This window comes from Canis lupus, chromosome 36 (genome assembly GCF_011100685.1).
Source record: "Canis lupus familiaris isolate Mischka breed German Shepherd chromosome 36, alternate assembly UU_Cfam_GSD_1.0, whole genome shotgun sequence".
In the NCBI taxonomy this organism is placed as follows: domain Eukaryota; kingdom Metazoa; phylum Chordata; class Mammalia; order Carnivora; family Canidae; genus Canis; species Canis lupus.
The window spans coordinates 19,448,977-19,473,672 of record NC_049257.1 but is presented as its reverse complement, the minus strand read 5'-3'; the positions used below and the strand labels follow the sequence as shown (position 1 = coordinate 19,473,672).

Sequence of the window (24,696 nt, the reverse complement as noted above, 5' to 3'; positions counted from 1 at the left end):
TAGGAGCAGCTGAGTGGTCCAGTCGGTGAAGTGTCCGACTCTTGATTTTGGCTCAGGGTCATGATCTCAGGGTCATGAGATTGAGCCCCAGTCAGCCTCTGCACTTAGCATGGAGTCTGCTTAAGATTGTCTCTCTCCCCCTCCTTCTGCCCCTCCCCTCTACTCTTTCTCTCTCCCTCTCCCTCTCCCTCTCTTGAAAAAAAAAAAAAAACAAAAATCTGGTAACTAGTATTTGAGACAAACCCACGAAATTAGTGCAAATTATTTGGCAAATTATGCTACATGTTAAAGGAACGTCTACTCTCTAAAGATCACTGGACTATATTAACTAATTCTTTTTTAAATTGAGAATTAAGGCATACATGTTTTTCATGAGGAAGAAAAATTATGAGCTGTAAGAGCTCAAAGGGACCTCAGAAATCACCTGATCCAGGCTTCTTTCAAAAACAGAAAATCATTCAGAGTTCCCTAAAGATACAGCACCTACTTTTAATCTACAGGATAAATCACTTGATATTCATTTCCTGATGATTTAAATGATATATAACTCATTATTCTGAAATCTATAAAGAAAAAGAATCAACTATTTATTCCGTCTTGTCTGTCCTAACTGTAATATAAGGAAATAAAAATAGATGATATGGGAAAGCTCTTCTTTATAGAATAATTTGAGCTAATAAATGAATAAGAAATGATAGAAAAAGAATATTGTCATACTTCAATCCTAAGGAATAATGGATCTCAGAAGTAATCATAAATGACTGCTAAAATCATCAAGTAAAAAGCTGATGGGAAACTTTATAAACTTTATTGAGGCTGACTTCAATGATCAATTTTTTTTAAAGATTTTATTTATTTGAGGGATCCCTGGGTGGCGCAGCAGTTTGGCGCCTGCCTTTGGCCCAGGGCGCGATCCTGGAGACCCGGGATCGAATCCAACGTCGGGCTCCCGGTGCGTGGAGCCTGCTTCTCCCTCTGCCTATGTCTCTGCCTCTCTGTCTCTCTCTCTGTGTGACTATCATTAAAAAAAAAAAAAAAAAAATTTTATTTATTTGAGAGAGAAAGAGTGAGTGAGAGAGAGAGATCACAAGCAGGGAGGAAGGGCAGAGAGAGAATCAGACTCCTCACTGAGCAGGGAGCCCAACGCAGGACTAGATCTCAGGACCCTGGGACCATGACCTGAACCAAAGGCAAACACCCAACCAACTGAGCCACTCAGGCACCCACATTGATCAATTTTTTTAATATCAGAAAAAAGACAGCCAGACATTATGTATCTCCTAAATGATGCACATAAGAAGTACTCAACACCACCTGTAAAAGGTATTTTAAGAAGAAAAAAAGCTGACCAAGCCTTTAGATCCATCTATCAATTTATAGAAAGTATAGAGTTCAGATGAACACGTTAAATGACACCATGAGGATAAAATTAGCAAAATCCAGAATGTGGAAAATTCTATATGCTAAACAACCAAGTTTCTTCAACTAATAAATCTGAAAGAAGAGTGAAGGAGAATCTACAGGTTAAAACAGACTTAAAAGACATTGTATAACTAATTACAATGCATAGAACTTGTACAGATTCTTCACTTTAACCAACCGTTAATATTATGAAACAATCAGGAATATCTGAACACTGAATGCATAATTTGGTGATATTGAGAAGTTATTGTTAGATACTTAAGGTATAATAATGGTATTGTGCTTATGTTTTTCAGGAAAGAGTCCTTATAGAAACTCACACTTGAACATTCATAATTTAAATGTTATAACTTCTGGGGGCACCTGGGTGGCTCAGTCAGTTAAGTGTCTGCATTCAGCTCAGGTCATGATCCCAGTGTCTGGGGATCCAGCCTCACACAGGGCTTCTGCTCAGTGGGGAGCTTGCTTCTCCCTCCCCTACTCCCCCTCCTTGTGCACTCTGTCAAATAAATGAATAAAATCTTTTAAAATGTTTTAAATGAATCTTTAAAAATAAATAATGTTATGACTTCTAAAATTTGTTTCAAAATCATATGGAGTAGACATGGAAAGAAGTGGTTGAGAGGAAGAATAAAAGATATGAGACCATCTGCTAACTGTTGAAGTTGGGTGATGGGTGGGAATCAATATACAATTCTCTTTACTTATGAATGTGTTTGAAATTTCCATTATAAAGCTTTAAGGATTATTTTTTTAAAGATTTTATTTATTTATTCATGAGAGACACGGGGGGGGGGGGGGGGGGGGGGGCGGGGAGGGCAGAGACACAGGCAGAGGGAGGAGCAGGCTCCATGCAGGGAGCTCAACATGGGACTCGATCCCAGGTCTCCAAGATCACGCCCTGGGAGGAAGGCAGGCACTAAACCGCTGAACCACCCAGAGATCCCCTTAAGGATTATTTTTAAAAGATTGAAGTAGCTATGTGTTTACTGAAATTGAAATACTACTAATACATACATTTTTTGAAAAATCAAAGTACAACTTGTTTGTTTTTTATTATGGCAAAATATATATGTAATTTACCATTTTAATCATTTTTAAAAGATTTTATTTGAGAGACACCCCCCATTTTAAACATTTTTAAGTGTATAATTTTTAAGCAACAGTAAGTACATTCACATGTTCTACAACCATCATCACTATCCATTTCCAGAACTTTTCAACATCTGAAACAGAAACTCTGTACCCATTAAACAATAATTCCCCATTTTCCCTCCCCTCAGCTCCTGCTAGCCTCTATCCTATTTTCTGTCTCTATAAATTTGCCTATTCTAAATACAACATATGGGTGCCTGGGTGGCACAGTCAGCTAAGCACCTGCCTTTGTCGTGGGTCATGATCCCAGGGTCCCAGGGATGGAGCCCACTGTTGGGCTCTGCTCAGTGGGGAGCCTGCTTCTACCCCACCCTCTGTGATTTCTCACTCTTGCTCTCTTTCAAATAAATAGATAAAATCTTTATTTTTTTAAAAGATTTTATTTATTTATTCATAGAGACGGAGAGAGAGAGAGAGGCAGAGGCACAGGCAGAGGGAGAAGCAGGCTCCATGAAGGGAGCCTGACGCGGGACCGATCCAGGGTCTCCAGGATCACGCCCTGGACCGCAGGTGGCGCTAAACCGCTGCACCACCTGGGCTGCCCTAGATAAAATCTTTAAAAAATAAATAAGAATAGCACATAAATAGAATTGTACAATATTTATCCTTTGGCATTATTTCACTTAGCATGTTTCCAAGATTCATTCATGTTTTAGCACATATCAGAATTTCATTCCATCTTAAGGCTGAATAATATCCCATTGTGTGTATACTGCATTTTGCTTATCCATTCATTTATTGGTGGACATTTGTGTTGTTTCCTCCTTTTGGCTATTGTGAATAATGCTGCTGTGAACACTAGTGCACAAGTTGTCTGCTTGAGTACCTGCTTTCAATTCTTTTGAGCGTATACCTAGAAGTGGAATTGCTGATCATATAATTATCTGTTTAACTTTTTGAGGATCCATCACACTGTCTTCATCAACAGCTGCACCAGGTCGCATTCCTACCAGCAATGCACAAGGAGTCTGGTTTTTCTACATTTTTGCCAACAGTTGTTATTTTCCTTTTTTAAAATAATAGCCATTCTAATAGATGTGAAGTTGTATGTCATTTGATTTGCATTTCCCTTGTGACTGGTGATGTTGCACAACTTTTCACGTGCTTATTGACCATTTGTATATCTTGTTTGGAGAAACACCTATTCCTTTGTCCATTTTTTTTTTTTAATTTATTTATTTATTTTTTTTTTATTTTTTATTTTTTTTTTATTTATGATAGTCACACACACACACAGAGAGAGAGAGAGAGAGAGAGAGAGAGGCAGAGACACAGGCAGAGGGAGAAGCAGGCTCCATGCACCGGGAGCCCGACGTGGGATTTGATCCTGGGTCTCCAGGATCGCGCCCTGGGCCAAAGGCAGGCGCCAAACCGCTGCGCCACCCAGGGATCCCCTTTTGTCCATTTTTTAATTGGGTTGTTTGGGATTTTTCATCGTGTAGTTGTAGGAGTTCTTTACATATTCTAGATATTAATCCCTTAACAAATATGTGATTTGTAAATATTTTCTTCTGTTTTGTGGGGTATCTTTTCACTCTCTTGACAGTGTCCTTTGATGCACAAAATTTTTAATTTTGATGAAGTCCAATTTACCTATTTTTTTCTCTTGTTGCCTGTGCTTTTGGTGCCATATGCACGAAATCATTGCCAAATCCAGTATCATAAAAATTTTCCCTTATATTTTCTCCTAAAAGTTTTATAGTTTTAGATCTTACATTTAGGTCTTTAATCCATTCTGAGTTAATGTTTGTACATGGTATAAGGTTAAGAGTCCAACTATTTCACATTTAGTTACCAAATTTGCCCAATACTATTTGTTAAAAAAAAAGACAAATTTTTATTAAAATTTTAAACTATATTCATACACTTTCATGTAAAAACATAGTGAAAGATCTGGCTATATATATATATTTCCTTTTTTTTTTTTTTTTTTTTAAAGTAGGTTCCACACCCAATGTGGAGCTCAAACTCATGACCCAGAGGTCAAGAATCACATGTTTTACCGAATGAACCAATCAGGCACTCCTACACTATATTGTTAGTACTAATTACTTCTGGGAAGGAAAATAATTTGGGGAGGATAATATATAAGAGCTACAGTTTTTGCTCTATATAATTTTATATTTTTAAGATTATTTTGTTAAGTCTGTGTTCACATATTACTCACATAATTTTTAAAAGGTAGCTCTAGTGGGGTATTTTTCCTGTTTTTAAGAGAAAGTTGATTGGCTGTTGAAGCATGGGACAAGTAGGCCAACGGTTGATATTTGGCAAGGTAGAGGGCCAAATTAAATAAAAAAGGCTGAGGCTGAATTGCAGCGTGGGAAGAAATTAGCAGATCTCAAGGGTAATGCTGTTTGTCCAGATAATCTGGCAGTAGCAATAGCAAACAGAGACAGTTAAGAAGACTTGATCCTAGTTCTTAACCTTCCACCTACCCACAATCTTTCACCCTGATTTGTTTTGTTTTTAAGCTTCAGCTGTATTTGGATAGCATATATTTTGCTATTATATGTAAGGGGTAACTAAAGACTTAAGAGATCTCTGTGAACTTTGCCAGACCAAAGCAGCCAAAAATACAAAGAACGTTTTATGTGATGGTTTTTGGAGGATGGGAAGTGGCCTGTTTTGGCTAGACCAGAGAGCTTTAATAGCAGACTGGCAAGAGGGCAGGGGGAAAAATGCTTTTATTTTTTATTTTTATTTTTTGAATGCTTTTAATTTTACATTAATTAGTATGTATCTTATTCTAGAGTTTTCTTTTTTTAAGATTTATTTATTTATTTATTCATTAAAGATCCAGTATTAAAGATTTTCCCTTATGTTTTCTCCTGAAAGTTTTATGTTTTAGATCTTACATTTAGGTCTTTACTCCATTCTGAGTTAATGTTTGTACATGGTATAAGGTTAAGAGTCCAACTATTTCACATGTAGTTATCAAGTTTGCCCAATACTACTTGAGACAGACAGACAGACAGAGAGAGGCAGAGACACAGACATGGGCAGAGGGAGAAGCAGGCTCCATGCAGGGAGCCTGGGTTTCCAGGATCATGCCTCGGGCTGAAGGTGGCGCTAAACTGCTGAGCCACCTGGGCTGCCCTATTCTAGAGTTTTCACCAAAGAAATCTCTTTGGAAAATAGTCTCACAATTGTGTATAATAAATTAATAAAATGCTTGTTGAATGTATGACACATGAGTCTGAAGAAGCAATGAAGACAAGTAGACTAGGTAAGAGTAGACTCACTAGTAAGACAGTGACCTAAATAGGATTTCAGTGGGGGAAGAAAAGAAAGGAATACATGGGACCTGCTGCCCAGTAAGTGCCTGAACAAGACCCCTGAATAGTCAAGAAATGTGAATATAGAAGCCTATGACTTTTACACTCTAGTGAGCTATCAATGAAACTAATTCATCACTGGACTGACACTGTCTCACATTTCTTGGCGCTCCCTCTGTTCCCATTCTGGCTAACACCCTATCGTTGATGACTCTCTTCTAGCTGCCCTCTTCCTACAGGGTTTTATACCCTAAGAGCAACATGGAGGCCAACCTAGAGAGATATTCCTAGCTCTTCTCCTAGAAGTCAGTGTGGTTCTGAAAGTATTCCATTGCTTTATGCTCAACAGCATTTCAGCAATATTATACATCAGCTTCTGGTATCTACCTATCCAGAGATACCAATCTTCCCTTCTGATACACTTCTGTCCATTCACCTGGCTCTTTTCCTATCCTCCCATATTTTAGGTGCCCTGAATGGACCTGGTCCTATGACCTAGCCAGCCAACTAGTCTAGTATACCTTCTATGCTCTTGGAGATCATGCCATCATTTGTCAGAGCACACCCCTGCTGCTGCTTATCTCCCTGGCCTTGTACTAAACTGAGATCTATTATGAATGACCCATCCCATACAATGCCAGGCAGTTCAGCTGCCTGAATCCCAAAATTACGTCCTCACCCCATCTTTGATTTGTCCCTCCAGGTTGATAACCTGTGACTGGAATCAGACAAGAATTTGACTATATTAGTTTCCTGTGGTTGCTACCACTGGGCCAACTACCACAAACACAAATTCTTTTCTCTTTTGGAGGGACAGAATGCTGAAATGGGTCTTACTGGGCTGCACAGAGTCATGATAATCCAAAATTCAAAAGAAAATGAAGTATTACTTAGCATGGTACACTTGTACCATACGAAAACCTTGCAATTCCCAAAATTGATGTAAGACCCTATATGTATCACACAGCACTAAGACTAGGAATATGGCCCTTTAAGACTAGGGCTAGAATAGCAGAAAAGTTTGACAAGCAAGAGTCTTCTCATACATCTTGTTAGTGTTGCAAAACTTCTTATCTCTTAACACTAAGCTGAATATCTGGGTCCACTGAATACAGATGGATTTAATTTCTTAAAGGAGAATAGGACATATAATTGTAATTGATTATCTTAAAAAGTAGCTGAAATTGACATAATGCCTTATAATCACAAAAAACTCTAGCCAAGATATAGATGAGGTATACGCACGTGCACACATATATAGTGCTTTAAAACAAAGATAGTCTGGGGCACCTGGAGACTCGGTCAGTTAAGTGCCCGACTGGTGATTTCACTGAGGTCATGAGCTCATGGGTTGGAAGATGGACCTCCAGGTTCTATGGGAAGTCTGCTTGAGATTCTCTCCCTCTACTCCTCCACCCACTCACTTGTGCATGCACATACACTCTAAAATAAATAAACTTTTTTAAAAAACTAAAACAGGAAAAAAAAAAAACTAAAACAGGGATAGCCTTCCATAGACAGATTAAAGTCATGTATAATTTAAAAAGCATTGTGTCAGGCTATCTCCAAGCCCATCACCAAGAACTAAAAGTCAACATTTAATAATGCTTCCTTGGGACACCTGGCTGATTCAGTCAGTAGAGCATGTGACTCCTGATCTCAGGGTTGTAAATTCAAGTCCCATGTTGCGTATGGAGATTACTAAAAAATAAAATATTTAAAACATAATAATAATAATGCTTCCCTTTGGGTTAATTAATGCAAATACCACAGACTGGATGATGTAATGTATTTTATCAATGATTGTGAATTTTTTTTAAAGATTTTATTTATTTATTCATGAGAGACACAGAGGCAGAGACATAGGCAGAGAGAGAAGCAGGCTGCCCAGGGAGATTCAATCCCAGGACACTGGGATCACAACCTCAGCCTAAGGCAGATGCTCAACCACTGAGCCATGAAAGGTGCCCAATAATTGTGAATTATTAAAACTTTCCTAACTTACGGGTTTTAAAATGTTAAAGAAATTCCCACTTATGGTAACTTCTCAAATAAATACAGTGGTATGTGAAGAAAAAGTTAACAGTTTCTCCCTTCCTTCCCCAACCTCGTTGCTCAAAATTTACTGAGTCTCTATTAATGGGCCAAGGGTGTTCTAGACTCTGTGGTCTATAGGAATGAACAAAATAAGGTCCTTGCAGCCATGGACTTAGAGACTGATGAGAAAGTCAAACAAATAATGGTAGTAGCATTAAGTGTTATAAAGAAATATAAAGATATGTAAGGAATTCAGAAAGGCCTCTCTTAATAGGAGACTTGAGCAAAGACTTGAACAAAGTAGACTCCTAAACCAATTGAATATACAGCGGGAGGTGGTCCATGCTAAAGGAACCAACGTGCAGCTCTCTGAGGTGGAATATGGTTGGCGTGTTGGAGGAATAGCAAAGAGACCAGCACACATAAAGTGGAGTGATCAAGGAGCTATCTTTTTATCCAACTATAGAAACTCTTTGTATTTACCCTATGTACTTATGATATCAGCTAGACACAGTTAAATTTATCTATTTCATTTACTTTCAATTATTTAGGGATTTTTAAAACTTTACGTTCATAAATGGTTTGCATAGTTCCAAAGTCAAATCTACAAAGCAAAGTATATTCAAAGAAGTCTGGCTTCTATTATTATTTCCTCCACCCTATTTCTTCTCCCATGAGTAACCATCTATGAACCTTTTAGTTTTTAAATATAGGAAATACGTTTGTAATTCCACTTCTTAGATGCATTAACTTTTTAGATGCATTGACATCCACCACCACCCCTGCCCTACCTACCTTCTGAGGTAAATGCTAGTATAGTGTAAAAATATGGAATATTTGAGTTTATGTATTGTACTTGAATAGGGACCGTGTTAATCTTCTCTATCATTATAATGCTGGTATATGTGCTGCTGAAGCAAGCACTAAAAGATTAATATTTTCCGTGGATAACGGTTCAGAAGCTGGACACTGGCTGGAGAGAGATGGCTTCAGTAGGTGCTGCCATGGAAAAACTTGCATAGTCTCTTGTCACTATGAAGATACCAGGTGCTTGCAGAAAGAGCAAGTTTCTCTGAATGGACCAAAGGCAATGAAAAAAGAAGTGGAAGGGAACTGCAGATAGACATTGCCTACTTCACAACTTGCTTCAGTTTATGTTCCATTCCTGCCAATATTAAGTTGTATCAGAGAATGGATCAGTAAAGGGCTTTAATGTTTTGGTTTTTCAATTAATTTATTAAGCACATGAGATTATAAACACAGAGTCCTTCAAAAGCACATAAAAATGTTTGAACAAACTCATGTCACAAATCAAAAAATATTCTTCAGTTTCTCTTAGATTGAATTTTGCAATACTAGAAAGAAAAGGCATTCTAGAGGTCATCCTAATTTGTCCAAAGAGACTAATATCTTCGTCAAAAGAGAAAAAAAATTATTTCATATTACTTTGTATATACTAAGCCCTTATATATTGAGCAAAAATTTATTAAGTGACTACCATGTTTAACACTCTCTTAGGTGCTATGGGAGACATAAATATGAATTAGACCTAATCCTTGCCCTTGAGAATCTTACCATCTGTGCCAGTTATTAACTTATGACTTCTCAGCTACAAATGCATCCTTCTTTGCTTTACTTCCTTATCTAGAGCTGGACCCTGCAGGCATTGCTGCTTTGATAACTGGCAAAATGTTAGGCTTTCCCAAGAGAGGGCAATGGAAAGATCCTGTAGGGGCAGAGCTGGAGGAAATGACTTTTCTTTCTTCTGGTCGGAGCCCATGGGTTGGTTTGCAAGAGAGGTCTGGTTATGTTCACTTCAGCAGTCTTCCTGGTTCACTTGTGACTGGTGTCTCCAGCAAGTTCCTTCACCACAAGTGGACTCTATGTGCCTGTGACAGCCATATCCTCTCCTCTAAATTTCTAAATTCTTCCTTTTTGTTCACTCTTCCTCAGCCAAGGGTAGTAGCTATTCTGACAGTTGTTAGAATCTACTCTATCCTTCTTAGTAGATACCTTTTATTGGTTAACAATCTTTACATTAAGTTTTCTTTGTTCAAATTACTAAAATGGTTCTGTCTGCTGGCTGGTCCCTATCAGACATACCATGGAATAAGGAAAAAAGACAGATCCAAGTTAATGAAAATTCTGTCACGACTATTTCTGCTGTAATCACAGATCAAAGACCAAAAAGCACCAGAGATGTAGATCCATAGCATTATATCTCAGTTTGTGTTGTGTTCAGCTGCATGTAATAGAAGACTGACTTCAGTGGCTTAAACAGAGGCTTTTTCTTGTATAACATGGAATCCATAAATAGTTAATAGCTCTACTCAAAAAAAAAAAAAGTTTAAGAACTCAATCTCTTTTGGTTTCCAACTTCTCCATCCTTAATGTTTGGTCTGTACTCATGGGTGCAAGATTGTTGCTTTACCACCAGATACCAGATCCATCTTCCAAGCAGGAAAAAAAAAAGGAAAAGGAAAAAAAAAAAAAGAAATGAGCCAGTTAGATCTATATGCTTTGCATGCATTCTTAGAGTCAATACCAAGTAACTTTAACTCACATATCACTGATCATTCTTAACTGTAAGGAAACTTGGGAAGTTCAGTATTTTTTAACCCTGAATGGGGTTCTGTAACTAAGAAAAAAAGGGAGAACATATGTTGGATAGGCAACTAGCTGTATCTGCCACAAATTAAGTGAAAAATGGGTAACTTACTTTATTATTAAAGTACAGTTGACCTACAATTTTATATTAGTTTCAGGTGTACAACATAGTGATTTGCAAGTCTATACATTCCTCAGGGCTCACCACAGTAAGTGTCGTCACCACCACAATGTCACCACACATTATTATGATATTATTGACTTTATTCCCTATGCTGTGCCTGATGGACAAGAGGTAACAAAGAGACTTGATCTCATAGCCACATACTTATTCATTTTCTTCTATGTAAACACTCTTTGTATATTAATTGTCAACTGTGACATAAAATTGTTTTTTTCTCAATTACTAGCATGTTTTACCAGAAAAAAAATGGAATAATATTTATTATATTAGTATATTGTTTTCATGTAATTCTTTAATATAAATTTCAGCCTGGACCTGAGTCAGGACCTCTGAAAGGTCATAAAGATATCTTTACTTTTAATTCCTGACTACATCTTTGGAAGCATTTAGTTAATAATCTATTCCATTATACTAGATGGCATGAAAACAACTAAATAATTAGCAAAGTAAAAAAATGAAGATTAAGGACAAATTTCTGCACCAGAAAGTGATTAGTCTAGGCAGACTTGGGAGTGTTAGGTTTTATATAAGGGATACCAAGAAACAGTTTTCTTTCTTTTGTTTTTTATTAAAAAATTTTCTTTATTTGAGAGAGCGATAATGTGAGCATGAGCAGGGAGGGACAGAAGGAGAAGAAGAAGCAGACTCCTTGCTGGGCAGGGAGCCTGATGCACGGCTCGATCCCAGGACCCTGGGATCATGACGTGAGACAAAGGCGGATGTTTAACGAACTGAGCGACCGAGGTGCCCCCCAAGAAATGTTTTCTACATGAATCACCCCATCTTTTTCATCCATGCTCAAGTCTGTCTCAGTGAGGCTCTTTCTAAACAGGCCAATCTCTTTTCTTAAGCTATTTCCCTTATCAAACACCACACAATTTTGTCCTAAAACAGTTACTAATTTGTATTTTTTTCTAATTTTTTATATACCATAGTTAAATTTTTCATATACCCCAATTATAATGTAAACTCACATTTTCTTGTATACTCACTATGTTCAAAGAGGAGACACAGTATTTATTTGGAGCTCATCTCGATTGAATGATCCTACAGAATTAGCACAGGTTTAGAGGTTTATTTTCATAAAAAAGACAAATTGATAGCAAATTAAGGCCAATAATATGAAACAAAATTTTTATTTTTTTAAAGATTTTATTTATTTGAGTGAAGGAGAGCATAAGCAGGGGGAGGGGCAGAGGCAGAGAAGAGGGAGAAATCCCCCCGACTTTGCAGAGAGACCAACGTTGGGCTCGATCCCAGGACCCTGAGATCATGACCTGATCTGAAGGCAGACGCCTAACCGACTGAGCCACCCAGGCGCCCCTATATGAAACTAATTTTTTAATAATAAAAGCAAAATAGTTTTATAACAAAGCCCAGAATATTTTTAATTCACATTTCTGATTTTGATTTCCACAAATAATACATTTTTAAAAATCCCACGGATGTGAAAATGCTAGTGAAAACTTTACAGGCTGTTAAAATGAAAACTTTCAAAAGCAGACAAGTCAAGCATCTTTCCATGTTTCCCAGTTAGAGCTGCCTTACGATTGTTTTAACAATAACAACCCTACTCCACCCCAAATTTCAAGGGAAGAGGAGTCAGTGCACAAGACATGTGCTTCTATCTGTTTTGCTCTGAGTTATGCCTGGAATTCTGAACTGAAACTACCTACGTTATGATGATGCTGCCTCCTGATTATTTTTAAAAAATGTTTACTTTAAAAAGTAAAAAAGGGGCACCTGGCTGACTCAGTTGGTGGAGCATGAAGCTCTTGATCTCAGAGTCATGGATTCGAGACCCATGTTCGACGTAGAGATTACTCAAAAAAAAAAAACAAAACAAAAACATGCTGCCTCCACATAGGTCTCAAAGGAAGAGTGGATATTTTGAGGAGAATATCATCTTCTGTCTCAGTTATCTTGCTGTGTAACAAACCATCCTAAAACTTAGTAGCGTCAAACAATAACCTTTCATTGCTCTTGATTCTGTGGGTCAAGAATTTAGGCAAGGCTCACTTCTATTCCATGTAGTATTGGCCGGGAAGACTTGATTAAAGCTAGAGAACCCAACATGGCCTCATTCATGTATCCAGGGCACCTTAGTTCTCTTTTATGAGACTTTTTTTTTTTTTTCTGTCCAGAAGGTTTCTTAGCACTCATGTTGTCTAACTCATGTTTCCTGATATGATGATTGGCTTCCAAGGAGAAAATGAAAACAAGGAGACCTCTTTCTAGTCCATAAGTCACACAGTGTCACTTCTCTGGGTTAAAGCAAGTCATAAGATTAGCCCAGATTTAAGAAGGGAAATAGACTCCATTGCTTGATGAGTGGCAAAGTCACATCGCAATGTTGCATTTACATTGGGATAGGATTTTCCATACTTTTCTTTACCACCCCATTCCTTCCTTCTCCATGCCATCTTCACTCAGGTTTATCAGATACTACCAAACTATGATGTCATCACTGAAGATGATCATGTCCCAGGTGCCTGGGTGATTCAGTCAATTGAGCATCTGACTCTTGATTTTGGCTCAGGTTGTGTTCTAAAGGCCATGATATCCATCCCTCAATGGGCTCCAAGCTCAGTGTGGAGTCTGCTTGTCCCCCTCCTCCCACTTGCACTCCTGCTGGCACATGTGCATGTGCACACCCACTCTCTCTTTCAAATAAATGAATAAGTAAAATCTTATTTTAAAAAAGATGATTGTCTCTACTACTTAAGAAAAAAATGTAGACAGAACTGAATACTTCAAAAGAAGTCCCTGGAACATCTTTATGGTCTCACTTTACTCCTCTCAGAAGATGCCATTTTTCTTCAAACTTCTTCAGCACAAATATCTAGCCTCTATCAACATGGGTTGGTGTCACTCAAGATCCACTTTGTTACACACACACACACACACACACGAGCCATTCTCACAGGTAGCACCATCTGTTCTTTGAACATCTAATATTCTTTGTAAATATTTAAACTCTGATAGAATTGTCTCCTCTTCTAGGCCAGTTCACCTGCTTATTGACATACTAACAGTGAAAGCCTGGACTTAGACTGCACCTCTCCCTGTCATAGGTACCTAGCCCATGTGCACCCTGGAAGTGATCCTCTTAGGGATCCCAGCTTCTCTCCTGCCTCCTCTTCCTATTCAACAGTTACTGCTACTGATTCATGGCTGAAGAGAGAAGAACTTTCCTTAAACCATCTCTGTACACAAATCCAATTAGTATACTTTTTCACTTATAAAGATCTATTATTGAAGTATATGATGTGTGGTGGTTAATTTTGGGTCAACTTGACTGGCCATGGGGTACCTAAATTTAATATTATCTCTGAGTGTTTCTGGATGAGACTAGCTTTTGAATCCGTGGACTCGGTAAAGTAGACTTTACCACCCAGTGGTGGGTGGGCATCATCCAATCCATTGAGGGTCTGAATAGAACAAAAGGCAGAGGAAAGGCAGCCCAGGCGGTTCAGCAGTTTAGCACCACCTTCAGCCCAGGGCCTGATCCTGGAGTCCTGGGATCGAGTCCCATGTCAGGCTCCCTACACAGAGCCTGCTTCTCTCTCTGCCTGTGTCTCTGTCTCTCTCTCTCTCATGAATAAATAAAATCTTTTTAAAAAATTAAAAGACAGAAGAAGAAAGAATTTGTCCCTTTTTCCCCATCTCAGTGTTGAGTTAGAACATCTCATCTCATCTCTGGGTTGATGAGACTGGGAATTATACTGTTTGTCTCCCTAGTTCTCAGGCCTTCTGACTTTGACTGAATTATATCACTGGCTTTCCTGGGTCTCCAGCTTGGAAACAGCAGATCCTGGGGCTTCTTGGCTTCCATAGCCACATGTTCTAATTCTTCATAATAAATACACAGATAAATCAATAATTAGGCGATCTCCTACTGGTTCTGGTTCTCTGGAGAATGCTGATGAACGCAGGACATTATTTAGTCTACTTTAGACATCACAGGACATTACATACTTCAGGTAAGAACTGAGTACTTGAGAAAATAATCTGTCTTCGAACTGCACATGTGAATTCAATTCAATTGAATTCAATTCAATTATGTCTATTTTATGGGCTAAAGCTTGAGCCTAAAATGATTAGCTTTCACATGATTTTGAACCATTTGCATTTGAAGTTGGATCAGGGACAAATTCTTATTCATTCTTCATGTTTCAGTTCTGAGGGGTTCTCCCCAAGGTTGCCACTAGATAATACCACACCTTTGTGTTAACTAGAAAAAGTGTGAACTAGAAAAAGTGGGTAGGACGTTGTCCCTTGCCGAGGCTCTAGGCCAAGTGGGTGGGATTTCAGTCCCCTGCTAGCCCTTCAACTGGGCATACTGGGTGTTTAAACATCCATGTTGACTGATATCACTTCCAGTGGAACTACTAAGAACTACTAAGTAAAATGCACAGAATTTGCAGGTCTATCAGAAGTTCGGTAAAAGCCTTTTTTATTTTTATTTCTTCTGAGACATTTCTGTATTCATCAAGCAAAATGACTTGTCCAAAGTTACTAAAAAACCGGGATCCCTGGGTGGCGCAGCGGTTTGGCGCCTGCCTTTGACCCAGGGCGCGATCCTGGAGACCCGGGATCGAATCCCACGTCGGGCTCCCGGTGCATGGAGCCTGCTTCTCCCTCTGCCTGTGTCTCTGCCCCTCTCTCTCTCTCTCTCTGTGACTATCATAAATAAATAAAAATTAAAAAAAAAAAAAAAAACAAAAAAAAAAAAACAAAGTTACTAAAAAACCAGGTGTCAAAGTCGGGTAGGTCTTGAAAATACTCAGACTTTCTTTAGTCCCGCCAAAGATACTCTTCCAAGCATAGAGCTGGAGGAAAAATTACCTCCCTCACTTTACCAAGAGGCAACTTTGTGCCCAAAGTCACAAAACTCGGAATCCCTGGGGGGCTCAGCGGTTGAGCACCTGCCTTAGGCCCAGGTGGCCCCGGGTCCGGGGATCGAGTCCCGCATGGGGCTCCCTGCAGGGAGCCTGCTTCTCTTTCTTCCCATGTCTCTGCCTCTGTGTGTGTGTGTGTGTGTTCCTCATGAATAAATAAATAGAATCTTTAAAAAAAAAAAAAAAGTCACAAAACTCTCTGATCAATTCATGTGTTCATTCCTTTGTCCCAGCAGTTCTCGGTCAGGTCCGAGGTCGCTCAAAGGAGAAGCCATACCTCTGGGATACTTTTCCAGATCCCTTTAGAGAAAGGTGCTCGCTTTGCCAGGGACCCTGACTTCTCTTTTTTTTTTTTTTTTTTTTTCTTTTTAAAAAATTTATTTATGAGAGACACACACACACAGAGAGAGAGAGAGACAGACACAGGCAGAGGGAGAAGCAGGCTCCGTGCAGGGAGCCCGACGTGGGACTCGATCCCGGGTCCCCAGGATCACATCCCGGGCCAGGGCGGGCTCCAATCCGCTGGGCCATCGGGGCTGCCCTCCTTCTGTTTTTGTTTTTTTCCTGGGCCCTGACTCCTAGTCAAGCAGAGCCTCAACTCCCTCCCCAGGCTCGCAGGGACAATGACCAGGAGAGGGGCCCTCTAGGGCAGCTCAGGTCACGGGGGAAACCAGCTGCTCTTGAGTCCTCTCTGCCGGGGCCGGGTTTCCGTTTCCTCTTTTTTTTTTTTTTTTTTTTTAAGATTTTATTTATTTATTAGAGATGCAGAGAGAGAGAGAGAAGCCGAGACCCAGGCAGAGGGAGGAGCCCGACGCGGGACTCGAACCCGGGTCCCCAGGATCAGGCGGCGCTACCCGCGGAGCCCCGGGGCTGCCGGGATTCCGCCGCCGCCAGCCCGCGCTGCTCGGCGCCCGCCGCTGTCCGCCGGAGCCGGTTGCCAATAAAGTTGTTACAAAGTGACCTTGAGCGCGGGGCCCCCGCCCGCCGCCCGCCTCCTCCATCCGGGTGCCGCGCCGCGGATAAGAGCCAGCCCGCGCCTGCGCGCCCGCGCCGCTCCTTCGACCTCTGCCGCCGCCGCCGCCGGGAAGGTAAGCGGAGGGCGCGAGGGCCGGGCCGGGCCGGGCGGAGCCGCGTCCGGGCGGGACCCCCTCCTTCGGCGGCCCCGGCGTGCCCGGGAGGCCCGGGAGGGCGCCGCGCGCTAAGCCCCTTGCCTCCGCCGCAGGGAAGCGGGACAGGAGCCCACGTCGCCGTCAGCCGGGCCCGCCAGCCGCGCCGCGCCGAGGACCGCACCATGTTGGCCTGCGCCAAGCTCGCCTGCGCCCCCGCTCTGGTGCGTACCCGGCCGGGCCGTCCGCGAGGCTGCGCCCCCCGCCCCCGCCCGCCCTCCTGGTAACCCGGGCGGCCCCCTCCCCGGGTGCGGCGGGGCCGCCGAGGCCTGCGGTCGGGGGCCGCCCGCTGGAGGTCAAGCCCTGGCGGCCCCGGTGCCCGCGCCCCTCCCGGCTGCCCGCTGCCCGCGCCGCGCGGTCGGGGGCTCCCCGAGGCGGGCGCCCGAGGCCTAGGCGGCCCCGCACGTCCCCGCGCCCCGTCTGGAGGTCACACTCGCTGCTGCAGAGGGAGGGACTGCGCCTGGCCCCGCGGGGCGGAGGGAGGTGCTGGACGAGCCCGGCGTCCCAGTCTCCCTGCCTCTGCCTTTATTTCCCGAAGCCTTCAGGGAGGCTTTCGGGGAAGCGAGGGGGTGGGGGCATTTGTCTGACCCACTCAGGTCTCGGTTCCGAAGGGATTCTCCGTGACCTTAGTGGAGTGGACACTCAAGGGCAGCGACGCTGGGCTGCAGTGTCCTCCGCTCAGACGCGTCAGCGACGTGCTCGCCCCGATAGGGAGTCGCTTCGGCTGCTGCTTAGGTGCTATGATGAATGGACCTGTAGGAACGTCTCGGGAGCTGTGGGGCTCCTGTGACCGCTGGGCTGTTGTAAATGACCAGCTTAGAGCAACACTCTTGATAGACTTGTTGCTCCCCTTAAACCTACCAGAGACGGTGCGGGGGTGCTCGTTGCGGTTTTTCTGATCAGAGTGGTGGCATTACGGTAATTGAAATTTTAAAAATGCTTCCTTTTTAACCAGTTGCTTAGAAGTTTTGTTCGGGTTATTACAGATAGATGAAGTAGCACCCTTTAAACTTTAATTTAGCAACTTTAAAATAAAAGTCTTTCGTGCACTGAAAATAACCAAACAGCAAGATAGGAGAACATACAGAAGTCAGGAGCTTTCTGATCAAATTTTTTTTTTTTTTTTTTTTTTTGCTGGTGGCTTCTTTAGGCCTCATGGTACAAAAAAGGGTTATTGAAATCTTATCTACTCTTAATATTTGGAATGGTTTGTTTTGTTTTTTTTTTCTTTAATAGATCCGAGCTGGATCCAGAGTTGCATACAGACCAATTTCTGCATCAGTGTTATATCGACCAGAGGCTAGGCCTGGAGAGGTAATAGCAGTAATAATAGAAATTAAGTAACCCCACCAAGTAAGTCTTATGGTTTTAATTAAAAGGGAGGAAACCTCACTAGTGAATGGTTTGAAGGCAGTCTTTTTCCAGCCTTATATCCAAAAAATAGTGCAGAGGATAAGCCAATGAAAGAAACTTGGCTGAGTTGGCTAAGCAATACAGTCAGTATATAAATATATATGTACATGTATATACGTATATATATGTATGTATTTATAGTCTTGAGTTACCTATATTTAAGATTATACTAGCTGCAGTTATTGAAAAGCCTACCCTATTAAAAAGCATATTCAAATACACTGTTTTCAACAACCTTATGAGACATAAATTTTGTTAGACCTATTCTACGCTGCAATTATTCTAAGCTCTTGATTTTCCCATTGTGCCACAGCCTCCCATTCAAAATCACAAAATAGAGAAGCAGTTAACATTTGACAGTATAGTAATTAAAATAGCTGATTGTGATTACTGATTTAACCTTTGCCTTATTTCCTTTTCTCTAGCGCTCTACGGTATTTAATGGGGCCCAGAATGGTGTGTCTCAGCGAATCCAAAGGGAGTTTCAGACCAGTGCAATCAGCAGAGACATTGATACTGCTGCCAAATTTATTGGTGCAGGTGCTGCAACAGTGGGAGTGGCTGGTTCTGGTGCTGGTATTGGAACAGTCTTTGGCAGCCTTATCATTGGTTATGCCAGGTACTTTCTATCACCAAATAAACTACTTTAAGAGCATGCTTAACATAGTTGGAAACTTAGAAAACTAGTGAAATAATAATAACTACTTTGTATTAAGTGCCCACTCTGTTTCTTGCCTTGTATTTTGAGGGTTTTGAATGCATGATCTCACTTAACCCTCAAAGTACCCCTTGGAGATCTACTCCAGCTTATTTATGAAGAATGAGCAACACAGAAATTATACTGATTGCACAAGTAGCTAGTAAGTGTCAAATAAATTTTAATTCTAACTTGAGAGTCTACACTTTAAATTATTAAGCTATATTAGGACTGTAGTTAACCACAGTCTTTAAAAGTATCAATTTCCATTTTATTTAAGACCTTATTTCTAAACTGTCAGATCTTAAGTAGTATAGAACATACTTTCACAGGAATAGCAAGTACCTCTGAACCCTTCAAAATGGATGAGGACTAACCATTTATATTGACATCCAGAAATCACTTCCTTACCTTTTCCCCCTATGATTAGGATTGAGGAGAAAGGAATATCAAACAGGCAGAAGCAAAAGAGATCTAGGCAAATACTTTTCCAGGACTTACCAGTTTACAAAGATCTCATACTAGTAATTTGATTTTTTTTTAACATTTACCAAACAATGGAATTCAAATAATATTTCAAAGTAACAATTATATGTGTTGTGTCTCTTTTAGAAACCCTTCGCTGAAGCAGCAGCTGTTTTCATATGCTATCCTGGGATTTGCCTTGTCTGAAGCTATGGGTCTCTTTTGTTTGATGGTTGCTTTCTTGATCTTGTTTGCCATGTAACAGAAATTACTGCTTGAAATGTTGTCATTCATATTAATTACGGATGTAATTCTGTGTATCTTACTGTGACTCCGTAAACTGTACTATTGGTGTCATGGAAATGTACATTATTTCCAAGGTCATTTCATTAAAGATGAAAACTTTAGTTTTTGCTGTTATTTGTACCTACCTAAAGTTAGATCATCACAAAGAAGAATATGCATTCAGGCAGATGCTGTACAAATCAGAGGAAACCACAGCATATGCCCTGTTATGAAAAAGCATATGCCCTGTTATGAAAAAGCCAGTTTGTATGAGATTTCTTTTATACAGTATTCTGCACATTGTAATTTGTAGGGCTTTTGGTTACTTCTATAAAGAAGAAAAATATGTGAGTGTTTTCAGCTTCTGTGAGATACGATTAATTAAACTTAGATAGTTAAGATGGTTTTGTGTTTTTAAGGCCTAATAGGAATTTCGATACCTGGGAGCAGAATTGCCTTCCAAGACTAACTTGGCTGGTCCTACACAGCTAAATCTAAAAATAAATCCTGTCCGCTTTTTAGGAATTGAAGCCTTGTTAGACTATGTTTCGGGGTGGTTTTTGCTATTCAGTCTCAACATTAAGTAATTAAGTGTCTATAACAAAGTATTGAGTTTCTAGGAAGAAAATCTCATTAGCAGCTAGTTAACTATTAAGTGGCAAAGTCAGGATCCAGATTCAGACCTTCCTTAATTCTAAAGCCCTTACTTTTTTATTTTCTATGTTTATGTAAAGCATGAAAAAGGAAAAGCTCATTTGGGAGAAATTTTATTTTGGAAAAGCACAAAATTGAAGCATAATCTTAGTGTTGTAGGCTTGAAAAGAGGAAAGGTATGGTGGGTATGGAGTAGATGAGGATAAAACAAGTGCAGAGCCACAGTAAGAACCCAGCTCCAGGTAGTACCATAAATTTGTATTAAGTTTTGTTAACCTAGTTTTATGACTCCTCAGCAATGTTAACACAAACTGATAGAGAATGGTGATGGTTATCAAGACTGGTTACTGACAAAAAGAAATGACAGGTCAAAGGAGCTCTAAGCAGACAGCAAGCAAGCACATTTTTCAACAGCTAACCTATGAGCTTCAAACTCAGGAATGAGTAAAACCACAATAGGAGGAGTGGTAAGTTGGAATAAAAGAGAGAGTTCAAGGGTATTGTGGGAAGCACCAGAAAGAGAGATTCCCACCTAAACAACAATTGTACTGTCCAAATCTATTTTAAGTATATTGGGACTCTATCGAAGGCTTGTAACTTCCAGAAGAAGGCTTGAACTGTAAATTGGGGTTAATGTAATTTCAGGTCTTCATAGAATAGCAGCTGCCACCCCTCAGCCCTAGGCCCAGGGCAGGCTGCTATGCACATCTTCCTGGAGCAGCTTCATACAGCTTTCTGGAGCCAGGGTAAGCAAAAAGAACCATGTCCTCCAAATGCTGGTTATCAATGCTTTGATCACTGATTGCTACTTCTGATTACAGGAGTGTAGATAAAGAAGAGAGTGGCCATTGTTGCTGTACCTCCCCTCATTGTTGCAACCGCCTTCCCCTATAGCTGAAGTGACTTCAGGGAAAGGCATCCATTTCCCCCTTTTTTCTTTTTCCCCTTTTGGGGAACTGGATGCTAAAGACTAGGACATTTAAAAGTAACTGCATATATACTGGGAAAATTTGAAAGTGACCACTCATACCTAAGAAAAGACTCAGAAAAGACCTGAAAGGGATCCCTGGGTGGCGCAGCGGTTTGGCGCCTGCCTTTGGCCCAGGGCGCCATCCTGGAGACCCGGGATCGAGTCCCACGTTGGGCTCCTGGTGCATGGAGCCTGCTTCTCCCTCTGCCTATGTCTCTGCCTCTCTCTCTCTCTGTGACTATCATAAATAAAAATAAAAAAAAAATAAAAAAAAGACCTGAAAAAATATTAAGTTTAAATATCAACTAATCCTTGATACAGAGACAGTGTACAACCAAAAAATAATAATAAAATAAAAAATAAACCCTAGGGAAGGTGGGTAATCTGATTGCCAGAGATACCATATTATTCGGACGTCTAGTTTGCAACAAAAAAAAATCACAAGATGTTCAAAAAACAGGAAAGTATGGCCCATTCAAAGAGAAAAGAAACAATCTTGCTAAAAAAGGCCTGATAGCAGATCTCCTACACAAAGACTATTAAACAATCATCTTAAAGATGATCAAAGAACTAAAGAGAGAGTTTAAAATATGATGTACCAACTTACTTATTTCAAAACATCCTACAGAGCTGCAGTAATCAAAACAGTGTTAGTGGCATAAAGATAGAATAAACCAATGAAATAGGGGATCCCCAGGTGGCTCAGTGGTTTAGCACCTGCCTCTGGCCCAGGCCTGATCCTGGACCTGGGATCGAGTCCCACGTCTGGCTCCCTGCATGGAGCCTGCTGCTTTCTCCCTTTGCCTGTGTCTCTGCCTCTCCCTCTCTCTCTCTCTGTCTCTCTTGAATAAATAAAATTTTTTTAAAGATTTATTTATTTATTTATGATAGACACACAGAGGCAGAGACACAGGAGGAGGGAGAAGCAGGCTCCATGCCAGGACCCCAATGCAGGACTCAATCCCTGGACTCCAGGATCACGCTCTGGGCCAAAGGCAGGCGCTAAACCGCTGAGCCACCCAGGGATCCCCTGAATAAATTAATTTTTTAAAAAAGTAAACCAATGAAATAGAATAGAAATAAATACTTGCATGTATAGTCCAATAATTTTTTTTTGAGATTCTATTTATTTACTCATGCTAGTGAGAGAGGCAGGCTCCATGGATGTGGAAGCTGGATGTGGGACTCCATCCTGGGACTCCGGGATCACACCCTGAGCCAAAGGCAGGCACACTCCACCACTGAGCCACCCAGGCATCCCTGGTCCAATAATTTTTGACAGGAGGGTCCAGAAATGATAGCCTTTTCAACAAATGGTGCCTGGAAAACTGGTTATTCACATGCAAAAGAATGAAGTTGGACCCTTAGCTAATAACAAAAATTAACAAAAATGGATCAAAGACTTAAATGTAAGACCTAAAATTACAAATCTTTTAGAAGAAAACAGGGCAAAACCTTCAGGACGCTGAATTTGGCAATGATTCCTTGGATACAACACCAAAGATACAGGGGAAAAAATTTTAGATAAATTGAATATGAAAGTTACAATATTGTGCAATAAAAGACACGGTCAACAGAGTAAAAAGCCCACAAAATGGAAGAAAATATTTGCAAATCCTGTATGTGATAAGGGATTAATATCCACAATATATAGAGAAGTCCTAAAACTCAACAATGAAAACAATTTAAAAATGGTCAAAGGACTTAGACATTTCTCTGAAGATATGCAAATGGTTGACAAGTACATGAAAAGATGCTCACTATTACTAATCATTAGGGAAATGTAAATCAAAGCTACAATGAGATACAACTTCACACCCTGCAGTATGGCAACTATAAAAGCAAAAGTGTTGGCGAGGATATAGGGGAATTGGAACCCTTGTGCACTGTTGGTAGGAATGTAAAATGGTACAGCTGCTGTGGAAAACAGTATGGTGGTTCCTCAAAAAGTTAAAGATAGAATTGCCATATGATCTAACAATTCCACTTAAAGGAGTATATACCCCAAAAACCGAAAGCAAGGTTTTAAAGAGTTATTTGTACACTCATGTTCTCAGCAGCATTAATATAGCTAAACTATGGAAGCAAACCAAGTATCCATTGATGATGGATGAATGGTATAAGCAAAATGTGGTATATACATGCAGTAGAATATTCTTTATTCTTAAAAAGGAAAGAAATTCTGATACTACAATGTGGATGAACCCTGAGGACATTATGCTAAGTGAGACAAACCTTTCACGAAATGACAAAATAGTGTATGATTCCACTTAGGTAGAGTAGTCAAAATCATAGAGATTAGAATTGTGGTTGCGAGGGGCTGGATGGAAAGAAGGGGGGGGCTTCTAGTTTAACAAGAAAAGTTTGTTTCATGAAATGAAAAGATATAAACATGGATGGTAATGATGGTTGCATAACATTATGAATGTATTTTTTTTAAGTAATCTCTATACCTAACATGGGGCTCAAACTCAGAACTCCATGATCAAGTCACATGCTTTTCCAAATGAGCCAGCCAGGTGCTCCTCATGAATGTATTTAATATCACTGAAAATATATATTTAAAATGGTTAAGATGGTAAATTTTGTTACATGTATTTTGTGAAAATAAAATAGAGGGCAGCCCCGGTGGCGCAGCAGTTTAGCGCTGCCTGCAGCCCGGGGTGTGATCCTGGGGACCTGGGATCGAGTCCCATGTCGGGCTGCCTGCATGGAGCCTGCTTCTCCCTCTGCCTGTGTCTGCCTCTCTCTCTCTCTCAATAAATAAAAAATAAATAAATAAATAAGTAAGTAAATAAATAGAATGGTCAAGGGCCCAGGAAGTACAATAAAGTTGAAGATCCATTTCAATAAGAGCCAATAAATAGTCAAGAAATAAAAAGAACTTCAAAGTTCAAGCTCTTGGAGGTAAGGTAGGTCTAAGGAACGATAAAAATTTCCTGAGCAGCTCAAGTTGGTTGGAAATGAATGTCACTAAAGTTAAGTTTAAAGAACGATTATAGATAAATGGGAAATATCATTTGAGAACCAAAAAATATATATTCATGTTTCTGCTGTAAGTTTTAAATTCTATTTAGTAATTTTAGCCAACGTGGTTTGGTTTGGATGTTAAATGTTTGGGAAAAGAAAATATCAGGGCAGCCCCGGTGGCGCAGCGGTTTAGCGCTGCCTGCAGCCTAGGGCGTGATCCTGGAGACTTGGGATCGAGTCCCACGTTGGGCTCCCTGCATGGAGCCCGCTTCTCTCTCTGCTTCTCTCTCTCTCTGAATGAATAAATAAATAAATCTAATTAAAAAAAATATCAATACTATCCTCTGCAAAGCCTTTTAAATATGTGATTTCTATATCTGAAATTATGAGTTGAAGTCTCTACATGCTGAGCATATATTAATTTAGTACTTTTATGGTATTACTCTATTGATAATAGGGACTTAAAACCTAAATACAAAGTCCATCAATTAC

General features: G+C 40.3%; 1 protein-coding gene, 1 long non-coding RNA gene and 1 other non-coding gene across 8 annotated transcripts in view; 1 reads left to right on the top strand and 2 right to left on the bottom strand.

The window, feature by feature from the left end:
* LOC102155817 overlaps nucleotides 1–24,696 on the bottom strand; it is a 102,405-nt gene that overhangs the window by 1,893 nt on the left and 75,816 nt on the right. For 5 of the 6 annotated variants that reach the window (XR_005384760.1, XR_005384759.1, XR_005384757.1 and 2 more), the window contains 2 exons: nucleotides 11,676–11,730; nucleotides 9,468–10,342 (listed from right to left, as the gene is read on the bottom strand). This is a non-coding gene — a long non-coding RNA (uncharacterized LOC102155817). The remainder of the gene's footprint in view (nucleotides 1–9,467; nucleotides 10,343–11,675; nucleotides 11,731–24,696) is intronic. The other variant, XR_005384758.1, reaches the window with a different exon arrangement.
* Nucleotides 8,715–8,816, bottom strand: LOC119867882. The gene has a single exon (XR_005384929.1). It is a non-coding gene; the product is annotated as a U6 spliceosomal RNA (small nuclear RNA).
* Nucleotides 16,627–19,732, top strand: ATP5MC3 (ATP synthase membrane subunit c locus 3). Its single transcript, XM_038584921.1, has 5 exons — nucleotides 16,627–16,672; nucleotides 16,807–16,914; nucleotides 17,987–18,064; nucleotides 18,589–18,782; nucleotides 19,473–19,732. The coding sequence occupies exons 2-5, from the start codon at nucleotides 16,876–16,878 to the stop codon at nucleotides 19,585–19,587; spliced, it is 426 nt and encodes a 141-aa protein (XP_038440849.1). The 5' UTR covers nucleotides 16,627–16,672; nucleotides 16,807–16,875; the 3' UTR covers nucleotides 19,588–19,732.